Source organism: Taurulus bubalis (assembly GCF_910589615.1).
Source record: "Taurulus bubalis genome assembly, chromosome: 21".
In the NCBI taxonomy this organism is placed as follows: Eukaryota; Metazoa; Chordata; class Actinopteri; order Perciformes; family Cottidae; genus Taurulus; species Taurulus bubalis.
In genome coordinates, this window is record NC_136609.1 from 12,554,741 (window position 1) to 12,575,971 (window position 21,231).

General features: G+C 43.7%; 1 protein-coding gene and 1 long non-coding RNA gene across 3 annotated transcripts; both read left to right on the top strand.

Annotated features, from left to right (window-relative positions):
* Window positions 1-402: 402 nt before the first annotated feature.
* On the top strand, window positions 403-18,306 carry arhgap1 (Rho GTPase activating protein 1). Of its 2 annotated transcripts, XR_013771228.1 has the most exons (13): window positions 403-531; window positions 3,635-3,733; window positions 3,919-4,006; window positions 4,918-5,049; window positions 8,385-8,471; window positions 9,647-9,745; window positions 10,001-10,108; window positions 10,834-10,910; window positions 11,048-11,125; window positions 13,918-14,046; window positions 15,080-15,183; window positions 15,306-17,640; window positions 17,671-18,306. XR_013771228.1 is itself a non-coding variant. In XM_079236593.1 (12 exons), exons 1-12 carry the CDS (start codon window positions 408-410, stop codon window positions 15,471-15,473), a joined length of 1,293 nt encoding a protein of 430 aa, XP_079092719.1. In that variant the 5' UTR covers window positions 403-407; the 3' UTR covers window positions 15,474-18,306. The 2 variants fall into 2 exon arrangements, 1 of the variants encoding a protein (XP_079092719.1); XM_079236593.1 differs by having other exon boundaries at window positions 15,306-18,306.
* A 580-nt stretch (window positions 18,307-18,886) lies between these two features.
* Window positions 18,887-19,986, top strand: LOC306752797. The gene is made up of 3 exons (XR_013771229.1): window positions 18,887-19,008; window positions 19,654-19,714; window positions 19,809-19,986. It is a non-coding gene; the product is annotated as an uncharacterized lncRNA (long non-coding RNA).
* The last annotated feature ends 1,245 nt before the right edge of the window (window positions 19,987-21,231 follow it).

Sequence of the window (21,231 nt, forward strand, 5' to 3'; positions counted from 1 at the left end):
GTGAACATCTTTCTTCTAAAGTGGTGACAGAAACAGTTTGAGAACCACTTGGTTAGTGGGACCAGCAGGGGGACCCTAACCCAGTGGTTCTCAAACCTTTTCTGGCAAAATAGAATATAGTATTGCAGTCCATAAGTATAAGTCCATAAGTGTTTCATGATCCGGTAATAGTTTCAGCATAGTTGAAATGTTTTCAAATCCAGCTGACCTGAGCTGTCTCTGTCTCCTGCAGGACTCTGGCTGCTACTTCCGGAAAGACGCAGCTGTGTGTGAGAGAGACATCCCTGTACAGTGTGTGTGTGAGTGGGTGTGTGGGGTGCTCTCCTACAGGGTGTGTGTGAGAGAGTGGGTGTGTGGGGTGCTCTCCTACAGGGTGTGTGTGAGAGAGTGGGTGCGTGGGGTGTGAGATGTCTTCAGAGCTGCTGGTAGAACTGGGCGAGGACCCTGCGACTGCACAGTTGGGACAGCTGAAACTAACGACCATCGAGGATCAGCAGTGGCCCGCTGATGAGTCTACTCTCAGCAAGTCAGGTGAGAGACACTCCGGACATGAGACATTCCCTTGGGCTAACCTTTAACCTTACGTCACACCTAGTGCCTCACCCTAACCCATAGGACTCCAAGGTGTCCCCATGATCCAGCTCCCTTACAGACACATCAGTCAAGACGTAGGCTAATCAACACAATATGCTCGCCCCATTTTCTCCCTACAGAAGGAAGCCTCAAGACAGACTCAGATCAATCCCACTCTACAGGGACTAGGAGCATGGTAACTAGCATACCTGCAAACTTGTCACCTTTCGGCAAAATTTGCCGTTTTGAAATGAAAATGTCATCCACGTGAATCGTGTAGATCCAAAGAGTTTTTGTTTTTGAGAGGGGGGGTCAACTGGCCGAGTCAGCGGCACTGCAGTTCTACCTACCGACACCTCACTACTACTAATAATATAATAATAATAATCACGAGAGAGAGAGAGAGAGAGAGAGAGAGAGAGAGAGAGAGAGAGAGAGAGAGAGAGAGAGAGAGAGAGAGAGAGAGAGAGAGAGAGAGAGAGAGAGAGAGAGAGAGAGAGAGAGAGAGAGAGAGAGAGAGAGAGAGAGAGATCAGGTTTACTGGTGGAAACATTATTCAGTGTTCTAGACTAGCAGTGACGTCTCCTCAAAGTAAAGTGGTATAACAGTACATAATAATGACATAATATGGTAAAATAAAAAGGCTGGTACATTATACATATTATGGCATATAAGTGTAATATTATGAAGTGAAATGTAGTAGTAGCAAAACAATATTCAGTATAGTATTGCATATTGTAAGTATTAAGTCTACAAAATACACAAGATATATATATGTATATGTAGATATATATATATATGTGTATATATATATATTTATATCTACATATACATATATATATATATATATATATATATATATATATATATATATATATATATATACACACACACACACACACACTACTGTTCAAAAGTTTGGGGTCACTTAAAAATGGCCTTATTTTTCAAAGAAAAGCACAGTTTTTTTCAATGAAGATAACATTACATTAATCAGTAATACACTATACATTGTTATGTGGTAAATGACTATTCTAGGTGGATTTTAATGAAATATCTACATAGGTGTATAGAGGCTCATTTCCAGCAGCTATCACTCAGTGTTCTAATGGTACATTGTGTTTGCTCATCATAGAAGACTAATGGAGGATTAGAAAACCCTTGTGCAATTATGTTAGCACAACTGAAAACAGTGATGCTGGTGAGAGAAGCGATAAAACTGGCCTTCCTTTGAGCTAGTTGAGTATCTGGAGCATCACATTGTGGGTTCATTATACTCTCAAAATGGCCAGAAAAAGATAACTTTCATGTGAAACTCGCCAGTCTGTTCTTGTTCTTATAAATGAAGGATATTCCATGCAGCAAACTGAGAAGAAAATGAACATTTGTCTGGGTGACCCCAAACCTTTGAACGGTAGTGTGTGTGTGTGTGTGTGTCTGTCTGTGTCTGTGTCTGTGTCTATCTATATATATATATATATATTTGTACGCTTAGGTATCGACAAAAGAAGAAATAAAACCCATAATGATCATAGTTTGACGCTGTTCGGCACTGACTCATGTGTCAGTGGGCCACTGACCCCCTCTACCCCCCGCTGTCACCTTCTTCACCCCTTATGAGTTTGCAGGTATGAACTAGGAAATGGACTCGTTAACCTTTCTAGTGTTCGGACCACTCAAAGTGCTTTAACGTCACGTCCATAACAATTCACTTCAAACTCAGCGATGAAGCGACCATCACTTTTCCAATCGCAGGACACTCGGCTCTCCCTCTGAGCTAAAGTCCAGCATCTGTGCTAAGCCATGCCCTTGTTTTGCATTTGTAGCGCACCTTAGTGGTCCATTTGATTGAACCTTTCAGGGAATATTCCAGGCACTCTTGTAGACATGCTTTGTGATGATTGGCCCGAGCAGTGGTGGCCGTCAGGGCCTGTAAGCCTTCTCTGACCAGAACCACAAAGTTAGAGCTATTTTATAATGTAATAGTGTTTCACCAATACACTACATGTATTATAATTATTTTTCCCTATTAGCTTACTTTGTCATTGCACAGCTCGTGTCTTCCTCTGTTGCTCTGCTTCTAGTGCAGCTGGTTTTACAAATCAGCACCAATCCGTTTTACCTCTTTTTCCAAGAAAAAAAGTGTTTTTTAAAAACGGCAACCACAAAGTCAATTAAATTGCTAAAAATTAAAATAATCGTTAAGTTTAATTATTTACATTTTAATGTTTCACTAAAACCTGCATAAGTCCCCTTACAACGTTGGATTTCCGTCAAAGACAATCAAAATCCATAGCTGACCCCTGTTGGTATCTACATTTACAAACACGGCCAGAGCTTCTTTTCTCTCCTCCGCCTCATTGGTCCGTTTCTTGGTTTGATTTGTATTCAATAACTAAATCAAATATACCTACAGTTCAACAAGCAACAACCTTGTCAAATAAAGTCATGGAACAAATCAAGCTAATACAAAACTCATTTAAAGGCTCAAGTCAGTACTATTAACTCACTAAAACAAACAGAGAAAAAAAATGAATTTGATAAATAAATAATGTGGTCATAAAATAAATACACTGCACAATTAGGAAAGTAGTGTTTTTTTTTGTAGGATTAATTGTATTATTGAACAACTAAAGTGCTCTCAGTTAATCTCAAAGGTTAATAAACCTGAAGACGGTAAAAGTGAGGTTTTACTTTCTTAGGAGAATATGTGTGTGTTCATATTGGACAACTGTTAGTGTGCAGACGGTTTCGGCTTCTTTACGTCGGCCATGTCTCAAAGAGCCGTTTCTATCTATACAGGCAGCAGGTTCACGTCGGTTTGCACCCACATGTTCCTACGGCAGCCAGAACCATTGGACGCCACTCAATCTTAAACGCTGCTCCTTTTAATAACTAAAACAAAATAAAGGGAAGGAGTGCTTAACCCTCAATGTCCTACTGATGTTTGCTTGGAGTTGTAGTACAAATAAAGTGTTTATCGCCTTCCTGCCAATGACTTGAACCCTGAGCTCAGGACTTGGTTGGATGTGTTTATGTACGAGTGTGTGGTCGTTTCCAGAGACGGATATCTCCCAGCGCTTTGACGCAGACTCTCCACACCTGTCGTGGGACCACCCCTTCTATGACATCGCCAGGCATCAGATCATTGAAGTGGCAGGTCAGTCTTCATGGCAAGCCTCTGTTCTCACACGGGGACGCTCATAGTTTGCGTCTATCTTTTACAAATACTTCTTCAGATTAAAATGTGCATGTTAATGGCAGAAGTTGGACTTGATGTCTTGGTAACGGTATGTGATACAGTGACAGAAGAGGTACTGTTGACTCCCGTGTTTCTGTGTGTAGGGGATGATAACTTTGGCAGGAAGGTGATCGTGTTCAACGCATGCAGGATGCCTCCACACCACCAGCTGGACCATCACAAGCTGCTGATGTAAGCACTCACGAACACAGCTTTAGACTAATGCACACAACCAGGTGGTTACCCAACTCATTCAACAATTATAGAATAGGAAACAATTCACAACAGCAAAATATATATAATTTGCAATTTAATTTAATTCAATTCAGTTTATTTTGTGTAGCCCAAAATTACAAATTTGCCTCTGAGGGCTTTAGTCAGCATAGGACCTCCCTGTGGACCGCACATCGGATTCTTGGGTGTTTGTGTGAAATGATTTAGTTTAGGTTTGTAACACTTGTATTCAGTGAGAGATCAACAGTAGGGCATCAGACACTGGAATTTATAGTATACAACACACGACTGTACTACCTTCTAAGTTTTGTGTGCTGTATTTTGATGGCTCTGTGGTGGCAACAAGCGATCTTAATACAAAGCATTAGGAAAGATTTTCTTCAGTGAGTCGGTTTTTTCCACCGTACAACCAGTTAGGAGCCAAGTTTGTGCTTTACCAGTCATAAGACCAGTCCCTCTGCAGGAGCACCAGAGAAGATATCAGATTACTGAGACATCCGTCTGATGGTCTCATTTTTAACAACTTTAGTCGACATTATTCTGACTGCTCCCCTTTTGTCAAACATTCTCCGTCTGCATTGATAGAGCCAGGAGAGGGACGTTTGAGTAGAGGCAGGTAGGTTAGACACAGGAAAGGTCTCTGGTTGGAATCAACCAGTGATGTGTGGTTATGTAGTCCGGACACATTCACACGACTCCGTATGAAACCAAAGGTCTTTTAATCTAACCATTTAGTTCTCATAACGTGGAACTGTGAATGTAAACGTCTTCGGCCTGATGAACATGTGGTTCCTTGGTAGAATATTGAGTCCAGTTGATATGCACGTGTATCCATCTCCATGACAGTGACTGTGTTGTATTGTTTGCAGGTATCTTAAAGGAACTCTGGATCAGTATGTTGAGAGTGACTACACGCTCATCTACTTCCACCACGGGCTGACCAGTGAGAACAAGCCTTCTCTCGGCTGGCTGCGAGACGCATACAGAGAGTTTGACAGGAAGTAAGCTGAAGAACATCACAGGACATTCAATACAGTTCCATTTGATTCAAAGCCCAATATCACAAATCACAGATAATATATTGTATTCCCATACACACCAATGCACTGGGAACACTGTTCTCAAACCATGAAGAAAAAATGCATTATTGCTTCACAGAAGGTGAAGGAAAAGGAATATTAGGCTGTTAAAAAAATAGCCGTCTGCATTTGTCTCTACGAACGCAAACATTTACTGTATAAACTGAAATATGCTTGAAGATTTAGCTTCCCTGTGAATCACTGAACTAATAATGAGTTGAATAACCACTGTTTCTGAGAGCTGCTTCACATCATATCACCCAGAGCATGACGCCTGCTTCACTGTCTTCAGACGGATAGATTGTTCTTTTGGTCTAGAGGCAAGGCAAGTTTATTTGTATAGCACATTTCAACAACAAGGCGATTCAAAGTGCTTCACATAAAACCATTAAAAGCATCAAAACATAATGCAGATTTAAAAACATTAAAACATTAAAACAGTCAAAAAACAAAATAAAAGTAGAAAAAGCAACTTAAAAAATAAAAGTTGAATAAAAGAGAGGCCGCAAACTGTTTGTCAGACGACCTCAAACCCTGAATTCAAGCCCCAGTACACTGAAGACAGCGAGGCATCATGATATGGGGATGTTTCTCATACTGTTTATCACCAGTAAGGGAGCATCTGGGTCCAGACCAACAAGAGTAACATTATGGAGTGGCCAGCCCAACCCCCAGACCTTAATCCTAGAGGAGACTTGTGGGGTTTCTGAGACAAAACCTCAGCCTCACGCTGGCTTCACTATGGCAACCATGAACCTAGCTTGACGGCTAACATGCAGAGGTTCTATTCAGTCACATTATGGTGCGTTCAGGCAATGTTTAGTGAACATGAGGTACATTTTAACATGTGTTCAGATGTCATTTTGTACAGTGTAGGTGGTGGGTGTGGCTAACGGGTGAGAGATGAGGTGGGTGTGGCTAACAGGTGAGAGGGATAGAGCTGATGAGGTGGGTGTGGCTAACAGGTGAAAGGAATAGAGCTGATGAGGTGGGTGTGGCTAACAAGTGAGAGGGATGGTGAGAGATGAGGTGGGTGTGGCTAACAGGTGAAAGGGATAGAGCTGTTGAGGTGGGTGTGGCTAACAGGTGAGAGATGAGGTGAGTGTGGCTAACAGGTGAGAGGGATAGAGCTGATGAGGTGGGTGTGGCTAACAGGTGAAAGGGATAGAGCTGATGAGGTGGGTGTGGCTAACAGGTGAGAGGGATAGAGCTGATGAGGTGGGTGTGGCTAACAGGTGAGAGATGAGGTGGGTGTGGCTAACAGGTGAAAGGGATAGAGTTGATGAGGTGGGTGTGGCTAACAGGTGAAAGGGATAGAGCTGATGAGGTGGGTGTGGCTAACCGGTGAGAGGGATAGAGCTGATGAAATGGGTGTGGCTAACAGGTGAAAGGGATAGAGCTGATGAGGTGGGTGTGGCTAACAGGTGAGAGATGAGGTGAGTGTGGCTAACAGGTGAGAGGGATAGAGCTGATGAGGTGAGTGTGGCTAACAGGTGAGAGGGATAGAGCTGATGAGGCGGGTGTGGCTAACAGGTGAAAGGGATAGAGCTGATGAGGTGGGTGTGGCTAACAGGTGAAAGGGATAGAGCTGTTGAGGTGGGTGTGGCTAACAGGTGAGAGATGAGTTGAGTGTGGCTAACAGGTGAGAGGGATAGAGCTTATGAGGTGGGTGTGGCTAACAGGTGAGAGGGATAGAGCTGATGAGGTGGGTGTGGCTAACAAGTGAGAGGGATGGTGAGAGATGAGGTGGGTGTGGCTAACAGGTGAAAGGGATAGAGCTGTTGAGGTGGGTGTGACTAACAGGTGAGAGATGAGGTGAGTGTGGCTAACAGGTGAGAGGGATAGAGCTGATGAGGTGGGTGTGGCTAACAGGTGAAAGGGATAGAGCTGATGAGGTGGGTGTGGCTAACAGGTGAAAGGGATAGAGCTGTTGAGGTGGGTGTGGCTAACAGGTGAGAGATGAGGTGAGTGTGGCTAACAGGTGAGAGGGATAGAGCTGATGAGGTGGGTGTGGCTAACAGGTGAGAGGGATAGAGCTGATGAGGTGGGTGTGGCTAACAGGTGAAAGGGATAGAGCTGATGAGGTGGGTGTGGCTAACAGGTGAGAGGGATGGTGAGAGATGAGGTGGGTGTGGCTAACAGGTGAAAGGGATAGAGCTGTTGAGGTGGGTGTGGCTAACAGGTGAGAGATGAGGTGAGTGTGGCTAACAGGTGAGAGGGATAGAGCTGATGAGGTGGGTGTGGCTAACAGGTGAAAGGGATAGAGCTGTTGAGGTGGGTGTGGCTAACAGGTGAGAGATGAGGTGGGTGTGGCTAACAGGTGAGAGGGATAGAGCTGATAAAGTGGGTGTGGCTAACAGGTGAGAGGGATAGAGCTGATGAGGTGGGTGTGGCTAACAGGTGAGAGATGAGGTGGGTGTGGCTAACAGGTGTAAGGGATAGAGCTGATGAGGTGGGTGTGGCTAACAGGTGAGAGATGAGGTGGGTGTGGCTAACAGGTGAGAGGGATAGAGCTGTTGAGGTGGGTGTGGCTAACAGGTGAGAGATGAGGTGGGTGTGGCTAACGGGTGTAAGGGATAGAGCTGATGAGGTGGGTGTGGCTAACAGGTGAGAGATGAGGTGGGTGTGGCTAACAGGTGTAAGGGATAGAGCTGATGAGGTGGGTGTGGCTAACAGGTGAGAGATGAGGTGGGTGTGACTAACAGGTGAGAGGGATAGAGCTGATGAGGTGGGTGTGGCTAACAGGTGAGAGATGAGGTGGGTGTGGCTAACAGGTGAGAGATGAGGTGGGTGTGACTAACAGGTGAGAGGGATAGAGCTGTTGAGGTGGGTGTGGCTAACAGGTGAGCGATGAGGTGGGTGTGGCTAACAGGTGAGCGATGAGGTGGGTGTGGCTAACAGGTGAGCTATGAGGTGGGTGTGGCTAACAGGTGAAAGGGATAGAGCTGATGAGGTGCCATAGCAATGATTGACAAAAAAACTGACACTACAATCTAAAATGTAATAGTTTTAGATCACTGAACTATCTGCTATCATTCTACATTATCCTCAAATGAGTGGTACTTATGTATGGAAATAAAAGAAAATAACATGACCAAGCAGAAACACTGACCTAAAAATTAGCCCACTATCAATGGTTGGTTTAAAGTGAGAAGCACGCTGTGTTCTCTCCTAAAGTAAAAGTGGAAACACTGCATGCTTCTGTGTGAGTTATGGTGGAACAGGACAATCTGAATATCATCTGTATGTATTTTCAGGTACAAGAAGAACATCAAGGCTCTGTACATCGTCCATCCCACCATGTTCATCAAGACTCTGCTGATCCTCTTCAAACCAATCATCAGGTTATTTTTATGTCACCTTCAATATATTTCTATACATGTACATACACACACTTTGTGGTTTCTTGTTCCTTTTAGAGTGTAAGCATCATTGTTTCCTACTTTGCATGTTTCAGAACACAAGGACTAGTCCTTTAAAGCAGCAACATCTTTTTTTCGACATCTACTCCTTAACTTCAACCTTTAGTCCAGTCTACTCCTTAACTTCAACCTTTAGTCCAGTCTACTCCTTAACTTCAACCTTTAGTCCAGTCTACTCCTTAACTTCAACCTTTAGTCCAGTCTACTCCTTAACTTAAACCTTTAGTCCAGTCTACTCTATAACTTAAACCTTTAGTCCAGTCTCCTCCTTAACTTAAACCTTTAGTCCAGTCTACTCCTTAACTTAAACCTTTAGTCCAGTCTACTCCTTAACTTCAACCTTTAGTCCAGTCTACTCCTTAACTTAAACCTTTAGTCCAGTCTACTCCTTAACTTCAACCTTTAGTCCAGTCTACTCCTTAACTTAAACCTTTAGTCCAGTCTACTCCTTAACTTCAACCTTTAGTCCAGTCTACTCCTTAACTTCAACCTTTAGTCCAGTCTACTCCTTAACTTCAACCTTTAGTCCAGTCTACTCCTTAACTTCAACCTTTAGTCCAGTCTACTCCTTAACTTAAACCTTTAGTCCACGTTCATGCAGAAGCACAAGGTGGTTACTTGTGAGTCCACTGGGGGGAAATCCTGCTGTTGAACAATCACTAATGTGGTTTTACTGTCTGATAGTTAGTCCTGATGGACAGGTGGTTCCTTCATGGTAGCTCCTCCCATCATAATCATGGTAGGAAAAGCACAGGGTAAATAATGAAATGGCAGATGGGTGAATTCATTCAGCTGCTTCAGTTTCAGTGTGTTATTGTGAATGCAGATTCTCTCATCCTGTGATGACTTCCACAATATAACATTTGATCAAATGTACTCAGTGTCATATTCACTTAGTTTCATGTGTTCACATGTTCTGCTGTATTTTGCCATAATCCTTGTGATAGCAGAGAATTTTTTTGAATTTTTTAAAAATTCAGCCCAGTTTCAATCCATCATTTGGCAACGTTATCGTCATTCCTTATTAAAACTAAACAAGTTTAAACAGCTGCCGTAATGCAGATTGCAGTGCAGTGTAAAGCAGATTCTCTCTGTAGCTTTAAGTTTGGCAGGAAGATCAACTACGTGAGCTACCTGAGTGAGCTGGAGGACGTGGTGAAGTGTGAGCAGCTGCTCATCCCGGCCCGCGTCAAAGAGTAAGAGCTGATGTCACCTCTCCTTTCTTATTATTCACGTTTCATTTCTCACTGTTGTCATTGTGCACACGCTGTGTTTTAATAGGTTTTTAAATGAGTGTTTGTTACATTCACTGTAGCTCGTTTCACTCTGTATCCTGTTAGAATTCATTTCAACCCAGAAGTAATTGAAAGCTACACATTTGCTTTCCGTGTTTGTGAACTATTGAATGCAGAGGTGTGAAGTGAGCGTTGACAGGTGTTGTGTGTGTTCAGGTACGACAACAAGTTGAGGGCGTCTCTGAAGGCCGGCGCCCAGCCGCCCTCGTCTCCTCTGCACAGCCCGGCGCTCCCCGGCCAGGTGTTCGGGGTGCCGCTGGCCCTGTAAGTCCCCACCTGCTGGTTCTATGTGTTGATGTGTACTCAAGTACTGTACTTAGTACACATTCAAGGTACTTGTACTTTCTTGACTATATCCCTTTTATGCAACTTTATACTTCTACTCCTCTACATTTCAGAGGCAAACATTGTGCTTTTTACTCTTTAGATTACATGTGTGTTCATTCCCTTTTTGTTCTGTGAAAACCAAAAGAAAATAGAAGTGTTTTTGATAAACTGATGTAGGAAATGTTCCATTATGTTTTTGTTTTTTTTTGCGTTTGATGTTATAAACTAGTACTATGAGCTAGTCAATGCTATCACTACAAATCATTACAAAGCTGAAAGCAGGTGGTTTTCTGAGCTCATGAAGTATTTTTTTTTTCAGAGTTTTGTGGTTCTCCCAGAACAGCAATGCTACAAACATGATCATCTTAGAGAATATAATGCATTGCTGTGGAGTTAACTGTATATAAATATGTTACAGCACAACCATAAACATCTACTGCAGTAAAATGCAGCATACACATTACTGCAGCAGTGATATTAATTTAGAAACATCATGTATGATATAAAACACGGGCAGGGAACATTTGACTGCTTCATTTCTTTTTCTACTTTAAGTTTGTTACTTTACTGTGTGTGTGTGTGTGTGTGTGTGTGTGTGTGTGTGTGTGTGTGTGTGTGTGTGTGTGTGTGTGTGTGTGTGTGTGTGTGTGTGTGTGTGTCAGGCTGAGACAGAGGAACCCAGACGGGGACCCGATCCCCTTGGTGATGAGAGACACCATCAGCTTCCTTTCAGAGCAAGGTGACACAAACCTGCTGCACTAATACTTTGAACCTCAGGTCACTCATCCATTGTTCTCTGGTCTTTCTGAGACGATTGAATGATGTTATTTACTAACCAATCCAAATGTTATCTTGATGTATGTCGTCATCCGTCAGGTTTGGAGATTGAAGGGATCTTCAGACGCTCTGCCAATGTGACTCTGGTGAAGGACGTGCAGCTCCGATACAACTCAGGTGAGGCCAGCCGTGGGTTGACTGTCTGCGTGGGAGCAACACGTAATTGTTTCGTCTTGTGACTTCCTGTCTACGCAGGAAGTGGGGATGTGTTAAGAAGATGGACTTGTGTCAACATTTGAGCAAATATCTGAACTGTTGTCCAGTATAATGTAAACGTACTGCGTCAAGGACGGGCAGAGCTGTAAGTCAGAGACCATCACTGATTGTGAGGCGTCACACCGGGTTCCTTCGCACTACACGATCCCCAAGGGCTGACATGGCAACACAAATGTAAAGCCTGATTGGCTAAGGATTCAAAATGGGAAAAGAAACCTAGATGATAACATAATGTAAAATCTCCAACAAGTGTAAGGGCAAAGCTCCGTCGTCTGGTTCCAGCACCGTCGGCACCCAGAGTCTCACAACGTGGTCCAGAGAAGTTAGAGAAGTCGGGACATTTGAGTCTGGACGGTTCACCGGCTTGAAGTGACGATGGCTCTCACCACACCGCTGGGCCCGAGAGATGGTGGGGAGTCTCTCTCAGATATTTGCGGAATTTGTGTAGATATGAATTTGGCGTTGTTATAGTTTGTGCCGTGGGCTGAAGGGGGCTGACACAGCTGCAGACCAGAGGTCAGCCTTTCTGTGTGTGTGGTCACATCTCACGACTCAGTCAGCGCCTCCAAGATGTTTCTGCTGTTCTCGACTCCCTTCATGATGGATGCAGAAGAAGTGAAGAGAGTCTGCGATTAGAACTGATGTAAATGCAGTGTGGTGATTGAATATTAAATATATATAAAATATATTTAAAAAGAGTAATTTACCTCATTTGATTCATTTTGCGATATACCTCACCTCTAGTGAGTGGCCCAGACTTTCCTATATTTTTCTGTTTCAGTGAAAAAAGTTTGGACACCCCTGCTATATGTGGAGAGCAGCTTGATGCTGAGATGAGCTGGAGGTCAAACAGGCGTGAGAGGAGCAGTGCAGCTTCCCAGAGTTTCATACATATTGATAAAGCAGAGTTTCACACATATTGATAAAGCAGAGTTTCATACATATTGATAAAGCAGAGTTTCATACATATTGATAAAGCAGAGTTTCATACATATTGATAAAGCAGAGTTTCATACATATTGATAAAGCAGGGCATGTAAAAGCAGCCTCTGCTCCAAGGAGATTGATTACAGTAAAAAGGCTCACATGCCTCTCTTCTCTTAATACAGTCAAACTGCCCCCCCGCTGTCACCTTTTTCACCCCTTATGAGTTTGCAGGTATGAATGAGCCGTCATCTTGAATAGAGCCATTTATATATCATAATCTGCTTAATTTTAATACTTACACTCATGGCTTGAGTTCAATTAGCATAACAGAAACGGTCTTTCCCATTTGTCCTTAACGTACACTGCATGCTTGTTGTTGTTGTCATGAGGCCTTTGTAGGATCTCCACATAATTCCCTTATTTGAATCACTTTGGTCGTCATGGAGAAGTGTTCTCAGCAGTTGTTCATCAGGGTCTGTTGTGTTTCTCATGTTGCGTTCACATGGTCACGTAACTGGAGGGATCTGTACAAATCACATTGTTTTGGTGTTGAAAGTCCTTGAGTTGCCCTTTTCTGTCCAGGACTAGAAAGTTGTGATGCCTTTTGGGATCCAGGACTTCAATCTATGATCCATTTAATTTGGTTTGAATAATATATTTGATCATAAGTATTCTCCTCTTGTCATGTTCCAGATTTTTAGTTGGAATTTGATCCATGGGTTTTGGAAATTGTCTATAGGTTTTCCCAAGTTAGTGAGGTTGTGGGATCATCCATGATGGGGTTCATGTCTTCCCCCTGGCGATGAAGGGCTTCATCTGGACGGCATGGAATCACCCTTGAAGCTGGGTAGACGCGTTCCTCCTTCCTCTTTTGGGAGTAGTACAGTTGTCAATGTAATTCTTGTTTTTTTCCATTGTCAAATAAATCTTGAAATTATTTTATCCAATTCAGAGAATTGTTTTGAGGGAATTTCTACAGGAAGTGCTTGAAAGAGGAACAGGCATCGTGGGAGAATATTATTTTTTACAGACTCAATTCTATGGCTTAGTCCGAGGAAAGAAATGCAGTTCCATCGATGTCATCTTTCATTGTAGTTTATCTGATGATTCATTCAGAAACTGAGTTATAGGGGGTACTTAAATGAATCCAGATATCATGAGCATACAGCGCCACCTTGTGGTCTGATCCGGTCCTGCTGTCCTTGAGGCTCTGTGGACAGCAGGCGGCGTCTTGTTCTCTAGTCTCCGAGGTAACCATCGATCTTCATCCAGGCCAGGTCTACATTTAGTGTACGAATGCCTTTAATAAAGTGGTTGTGCATGCCAAATGGAGTAATATTTAAATACAGGATTTATTTTACACTGACTCACTTTACTTGAGTAGAGATCTGAGTATTTCTCCACCTCTGTAATTCAAACATGAAAAGGTTTTTCTTTCACCCATCCATAACCCAAGATTCATTTCTCCTTTATTGCTCCCGGCTGATGACACACACACACACACACACACACACACACACACACACACACACACACACACACACACACACAACATTGTGACAGGCTCACATTTAAAATGTTGTTCTGGGCTTAAGCCCCAAAATGACCTGGTGACCTCACTGTGATGGACTAAGGGAACATATAGAGACAAAGTGTGGGGTTTCTTTTCTTTCCTTATAGTGTGTGTGTGTGTGTGTGTGTGTGTGTGTGTGTGTGTGTGTGTGTGTGTGTGTGTGTGTGTGTGTGTGTGTGTGTGTGTTGTGTAGGTGTGATGGTGAACTTCAGAGCGATGGAAGACATCCACCTGGCTGCTGTGATTCTGAAGACGTTCCTGAGGGAACTCCCTGAGCCTCTGCTGACCTTCCAGCTCTACAACGACATCGTCAACTTCAGCTGTGAGTCCAGACGTTCACAGCTGTTTTTAAGGCCCGAGCACGTCGGCACGTTTATTAGTATTATTCTGCTAATTGAATAGCTTTTTGGCAGGCTGATATCATATCCCAAAACTCCCCAATGTTGACATTCTGATATTTTGGGGGTCTCACATTGAGGTAGAAACAAAGGGCTCTATAGCGCCCTCTAGAGGTACACCTTCACACCTATCACCCATTGACTTGAAATTCAACACATGTCTAGTTCCGTCTGCTCTACAACAAAGTAATTCAGAGCCTTAAGCTCCGCCTACCTAGGTTTCCCACCACAGTGACAGCCAGCTCGTGCTGAAAGTGTCTAAACACGAAATGCATTGCTTCCCTGGCTCAACACTTCAGGAACAGCTGTACACACACACACACACACACACACACACACACACACACACACACACACACACACACACACACACACACACACACACACACACACACACACACACACACAGGTATACATATACACATAACTATGTACCAGTATATATATACCAGTACACCTACCTACTGGTAGGTGTACTGGTAGGTGCACTGGTAGGTGTACTGGTAGGTGCACTGGTAGGTGTACTGGTAGGTGTACTGGTAGGTGTACTGGTAGGTGCACTGGTAGGTGTACTGGTAGGTGCACTGGTAGGTGTACTGGTAGGTGTACTGGTAGGTGCACTGGTAGGTGCACTGGTAGGTGTACTGGTAGGTGTACTGGTAGGTGCACTGGTAGGTGTACTGGTAGGTGTACTGGTAGGTGCACTGGTAGGTGTACTGGTAGGTGCACTGGTAGGTGTACTGGTAGGTGTACTGGTAGGTGCACTGGTAGGTGTACTGGTAGGTGCACTGGTAGGTGTACTGGTAGGTGTACTGGTAGGTGCACTGGTAGGTGTACTGGTAGGTGCACTGGTAGGTGTACTGGTAGGTGTACTGGTAGGTGCACTGGTAGGTGTACTGGTAGGTGTACTGGTAGGTGTACTGCTGACATCTCTTTCTCACGCTGCCTGTGCTGCAGCCGTCCCCAGTGACAGCCAGGTGGCTTTCATGAAGACGCTGGTGGAGTCGCTGCCAGAGGAAAACGATGCGTCACTTCGATACCTCGTCTCCTTCCTGGCACAGGTACGGATCACCTCCATCACCTCCTCTCCAGAACATTCTGTCCGTCGCCCTGTTGCCACCTGCAACGTGTGTGTGTGTGTGTGTGTGTGTGTGTGTGTGTGTGTGTGTGTGTGTGTGTTTAGGTATCGGCCAACAGTGAAGTGAATAAAATGACCAACAGTAACCTGGCTGTGGTGTTTGGTCCTAACCTGCTCTGGGGGCGGGACAACGCCATGTCACTCAGCGCCATTGGGCCAATCAACAACTTCACCAGAGCCCTGCTGGACCAGCAGCACCTGGTCTTCACCTAGACGTGCTCCTCACCCTGCAGGCAGCGTCTCCATCAACACCACACTAGGAGATCCTGTGGACTGATGACATTTCATTTAGCTCTCATCCGTCTTTACATTCCCATTGGCTCATTAGAGGGTCTTGTTGGCATAGCAACATGTCATGTGTTGGTTCCCCTGCAGTATGTCATGTGACCACCATCACTAGGGTCTCAGTCTGTCTCTGTGGGCCTGTGCTGTTGTGGTTGTTTCTGTGAAGTGTCAACAATCTGGCCTCCATCTTTCACACACGCGATGAATAATAAGTATAGATAATGATGCCGTTACCGAACGGCCCCTCTAGGACGGTGGTCCCAAACCTAAAGAGGAGACATGATGGGTCTCAGGTTGACTTGGTACTAACGTCCGTGGACAATCTTTGAAATGCTGTTTTAGAAACCAGGAGGGGGACGGATGACTATGTGCTCGTGGTTCTCTCTTGACTATATGTGACTTTAATATTGTATTCATGTTATCTCTGGATTTCTCTTATTGGAACATACTTAGCTTAACTCCATTGTGGTTCATCAGATATGAAGATCATAGTGAACTAAAGCAGGACATCACAGCTGCTGGTAGTTCCCTTACTGGCAGGAGATCAGATCTTTACTTAGACCTGAATGCTAAATCAACCCTTCCTCCATATTCCCTGCTGCCTGCTCCATACAGTCTAATATACATTTACAAAGCACTAATTAAAGTACTACAACAACACAGTCGTGTCCTTACTTAGCACTCACTCATTCATTCATGTATTCATTAGTCCTTCCAGTGTGCCGAGATGATGAACTGTTTGTTCATCTTAAAGTGGTCCAGTGTTCCTCTAGTAGCTTTACATGTAGCCCCGGTGGGAGTGTTGGGTCCATTGAGGACGGACTGGAGCTGCTAGTGACTGAACAGAGGGTTCCTCTACAGACAAAACATGAGGATAGAGGTTCCTAACCCTAAAACAAGACCACATACTACTGCCTGTCAGTTTGTTCTGGTTGATCTCAGATGGTACCTTTGATGTTCTTCTGTTTGTTTTTAGGCCCACAAAGGTTGTGAACTGGTTTGTGGCACAGTCGTAATACCCAGCAGCCACCTGGGTTCTGAGTCCATGTTCCAGCTCCATGTTGACCCGAAGGCTGGGACAGAATCCGCGTACAGAGCTGTTTCCTGCATGTCCAACATGAGCCCCTCATCTTCATTTGTTTCGTAACTACTTGTAATTGCAAAGCCAAATCGTATTTCTGCAATTACCATTGTCTGTACTCGGGTGCATCCTCACGTTTATTTGGTCTTAATTCACTTCCCCAAGCCTTAATTTCCAAAACGTTTGGTCTATTCAGCTCACTTGAAGCGTTGCATTCTGTGTACAATCAAAGTGAATATTTAGAGTACCTTTGACCTTCAGTGGTTCTACTGTAGTGACGTTGGATGAGTCATGTTGACCTTGTGACGTGATCATTTGTGTAAGACTCCAAACTCTGCTGTTTCATCAGTTGTCTTTTATTCTGTGAGCATTAGGTGAGTATTAGTGTTGTGATGTTGCTATGAGACTAAATATGATGTGACTGAAAAGCACCAAAAGATATTTAGTTTGAATGAAGCGGAAAGCAAGACATCAATCTCAAGTGTGTACTGTTGTAACTCCGTCGTGTGTGTGTGTGTGTGTGTGTGTGTGTGTGTGTGTGTGTGTGTGTGTGTGTGTGTGTGTGTGTGTGTGTGTGTGTGTGTGTGTGTGTGTGTGTGTGTGTGTGTGTGTGTGTGTGTTATATTGGTTTCTCCCAAGTGATCATGTAATTAGCCATCAAAGTGCCAGTGTCCTCAATCTGCCGTAGACTGAACAGTGTGAGCTGAGTTCAACACAGCGTGCCGTTCCTCTGTGAGCCAGAGGGTTCTGCTCCAAAGGGTTCTGCTCCAGAGGGTTCTGCTCCAAAGGGTTCTGGTCCAGAGGGTTCTGCTCCAAAGGGTTCTGCTCCAGAGGGTTCTGCTCCAAAGGGTTCTGGTCCAGAGGGTTCTGCTCCAAAGGGTTCTGCTCCAGAGGGTTCTGGTCCAAATGGTTCTGCTCCAAAGGGTTCTGGTCCAGAGGGTTCTGGTCCAGAGGGTTCTGGTCCAGAGGGTTCTGCTCCAAAGGGTTCTGGTCCAAAGGGTTCTGGTCCAGAGGGTTCTGGTCCAGAGGGTTCTGCTCCAGAAGACAGTGGTTGAAACCCTGTGCTTGTTGAACTCGGCTCTCACTGTAACGTCTGAAGAGGGTTGATCCTCATTAAAGGTTTTGTTTGTAGTTAATCGTGATATTCTGATACATAAATGAAATGCAATTCTGAAATGATATACAAAGTAGTAAAATTTAAATGAGGATTAAAGTCTTTTTAAACTTGAATCCTTATGTTATATTCTGATGACATAGTTTGAGACATGTTTTACTTCATCTTTTTATTTTTACAGTAATAACACGTATAGTTTGTTTATTACATGTTTTGACTCAGCCTGTCCAGTCTGGATCTTTGTACTGTAACTGTTGTCATGGTGACAGAACAATAATTTTATGTTGGGTGTCCAGGCTGATGGATTGATACTTAGTGATATTTCATCCATTCCTTTAGATATTGTGGATGTTAGTCTCATGTATCTCTGATTATAATGATAATATACTGTAATGTCAATGTGTTAAAACAATAAACGAATGGGAACGAATAGTAAAGACAAGCTGAGGTCGTTACTATTCAGAGGAAATGAAGTTCATATGAAAAAGATGCACTACATCAATACAGGAATTAATCAGGAAAAGAAATGAATGTAAATATATCAGATGTAACAAAAGGAGACGAAATGCAGAAAGATGGGAAACCATTATATGGGTTAGAACTAACAACATTCAAACATTGGTAAGATCCGGTTAAAGCCAAATGCTGCGTTCTACCACTACACCGTCCCAAGGGAGCAGAGAAGAGTCAACTACGCTGTAATGATGCTAATGAAACAGAATTATCTCATGTTTAATCGATACGGAGACGTCGGAGCCAGCGGATCATTTCAAAAAGTCCAGCCGGGATCAGGCGGCTCTCGGCGGGCAGCAGAGCGCTGACGGCCCGGTGCTGCGGGCTCACGGTCCCGCGAGCAGAACCTCGACCCGTCGGCTGGTTCTTGAGAAAGCGAAAACAGATTTGATGCTTAAACAACTAACTTCTGGCCTGAAAACATCCTAAAATTACATGTTGTGACTCAACAACGGTTTTATTCAGAGAATGTCAACTTTCAGTTAAGAGTTTTCTCATCCGCCATTGTTCCCCGTTTGCTGGTCCGAAATGCATTCTGGGATATTGGCTCTCAAGTACGCTCAAGTCTGCTCTGATGCATCCTGGGTAAAATGGGCTGATCAAGTCACATCCGGGCATTTTCACCGTTCTTGGCGAGAAGCGGACTTTTGAATTGGACCAGTACTCGAGTCCAGAGAAGAACCTGATTGAGAAGCGGCCTCCGTTTGCTCTCATAACTTCTCCCCTACAGCCGTCTGCTCTCCCTGCTGTCCCAGGTAAGCGACCTGTCTCCATGCTGATTGGTCCAAAGGGACTGAACATGATCAGCTGACCACAGAGTCCATGTTGTTGTTTGAGGATGACCACGTGACTCCTTCATTGTGTGAACGCGTCATGTACAGACCTAAACAACGTCTAACAGCTGACTATGTGATGTAGCATTTAAGGGCTTTTAAGGGGTTTCTGCACGGATTAAGAACTCTAAGAGGTTAAATATAATAATATATAATTATAAATATCAACCAAGTCGTCATTTATTTTTTACCTTTAATGTAAATCAATGAAGGTTCTGCTTTGGAGGTAAATTAAGAAAAGGAATATGCTTTTTAATTGGTTTTATTGATGATTTAAGAGCATGAAAAACATCCGTGAACTTCCACCTTAATATAACGATTAAGGCTCTTGAAAGGCACAATAGAGAATTACTGTATTTTAATGTAATGTTGAGGGGATGAATAGATTAATAATAGATTGTGATGTCATGTGATGATGATGTCATGTGATGATGTCATGTGATGTCACATGACAATGTGATGTCATGTGATGTCATGTGATGATGTGATGATGTCATGTGATGTCATGTGATGATGTCATGTGATGATGTCATGAGCTCCATCAGATCCAACCCCTCTCATCATCAGAGCTGTCGGTCTGCCGCTGACTCTGCTGCTGGTGAACTCTGCCCTCTACTGCTTCTGGAAGGTATGACACCCAGTTGTTGAGCCCGGCGGCTGGAATGAAGCTCTCGTGTGTGTTTGTGAACTGAAGACAGGACTGTGCTGTCATGTCTCTCCAGGCCAGCAGGAGGCAGAGGCCGGGCAGACGGGAGGACGTGGAGCTGCATTATTATAACCTGATTGTTCCTGCTGGAGAAGAAGGAGCTCAGGGAGCAGAGAAGCTCCTCCAAGCAGCTCCTCTCCATCCAGATGATTCATACCACGACCACCAGCAGCTCGCTTCCATATGCATGTTGAAACCAGAAGGAATATCATATTATACTGAATATATATATATATATTGTTTTGTATACCGAATTGTATGAATAAGATTTCCTTATGTCAGTGTTGGAATAAATGATATTAGTTTTACTAAAATGTGCGTCACATCCTGTCACGTCGCTGTCAAGCCTCTTCCCCTGCAGCTAAACTATCAACTGATCAAAAAAAATCAAAAAAGTCACGGAGAAAAGTATAGTTTAATTCACTGCTGTCTGACCTGTCTGCTGATATGTGGCGAGAAATTATCAACAAAACCTTAAATGTTGAAAGACTCTTCCAGAACAAACACACAGCATCTGATGAAAAGTATCAAGCTGCAGAAGAAGAGAGATTCCTCAACTGCTGCAGCAAACTGAGTAAAGTAAATATTCAGACTCCACTCCTGCTGCTGGTTCTGTGGCTCATGAGACACTGCCCTCTTCTCCCCTCTTCATAAGAGTTTGATAGTTATAAACAGGTAAAATAGCAATACAATGTCAATAATTGTCTTTATTCTTGTTATATATTGTCAAACACAACAAACTATAGTTTTTGTATATATAATTAATATGACTATATATATAAAACTTTATAAGCTGTGATATCAAACAGCGTTTGCGGCTCCAGACACATTTCTTTGGTGGAAAAAAGGGCAAAATGGCTCTTTGAATATGAAAGGTTGCTGACCCCTGAGTTAAAGTGTATGTTAAGTGTTTAAATATGAAGTGTGCAGGGGAGTGACCGGTAAGAAGAAAGAAAAAGTCCTGGGGATGTCAGTCAGTCAGTGGGGGACCCGGGCCCTGTTGAAAAAACTGTTGGTGTGGCGTGAGGTCTTGGTCCTGATGGGCTGTGAGGTCTTGGTCCTGATGGACTGTGAGGTCTTGGTCCTGATGGAGCGTGAGGTCTTGGTCCTGATGGAGCGTGAGGTCTTGGTCCTGATGGACTGTGAGGTCTTGGTCCTGATGGAGCGTGAGGTCTTGGTCCTGATGGAGCGTGAGGTCTTGGTCCTGATAGAGTTCTTCCCTCAGGCAGGAAGTTGAGGTCCAACAGGTTGTGTCCAGGGTGAGAGGGGTCAGCTACGATCTTCCTAGCTTGTTGTATTTTTATATATTTTCATGAGAAGTATATTTTATCAGGTACTTTATATTGGGTGAAATATGGCCGACGTTAGTGATAGTGTTAATATGTTTAGGGTTAGTGTCTAGGGTTAAGCAGGTCATGGGTTCCAGGCTCATTCTGGTG

What these genes read in the sequence shown, in the direction of transcription:
- arhgap1 (XM_079236593.1), top strand. Translation starts at nt 408, where the DNA reads ATGTCTTCAGAGCTGCTGGTAGAACTGGGCGAGGACCCTGCGACTGCA. An exon ending in TCAGATCATTGAAGTGGCAG is followed by an intron (nt 3,734 to 3,918) that starts GTCAGTCTTCAT and finishes TTCTGTGTGTAG; the next exon opens with GGGATGATAACTTTGGCAGG. An exon ending in CTCTTCAAACCAATCATCAG is followed by an intron (nt 8,472 to 9,646) that starts GTTATTTTTATG and finishes TTCTCTCTGTAG; the next exon opens with CTTTAAGTTTGGCAGGAAGA.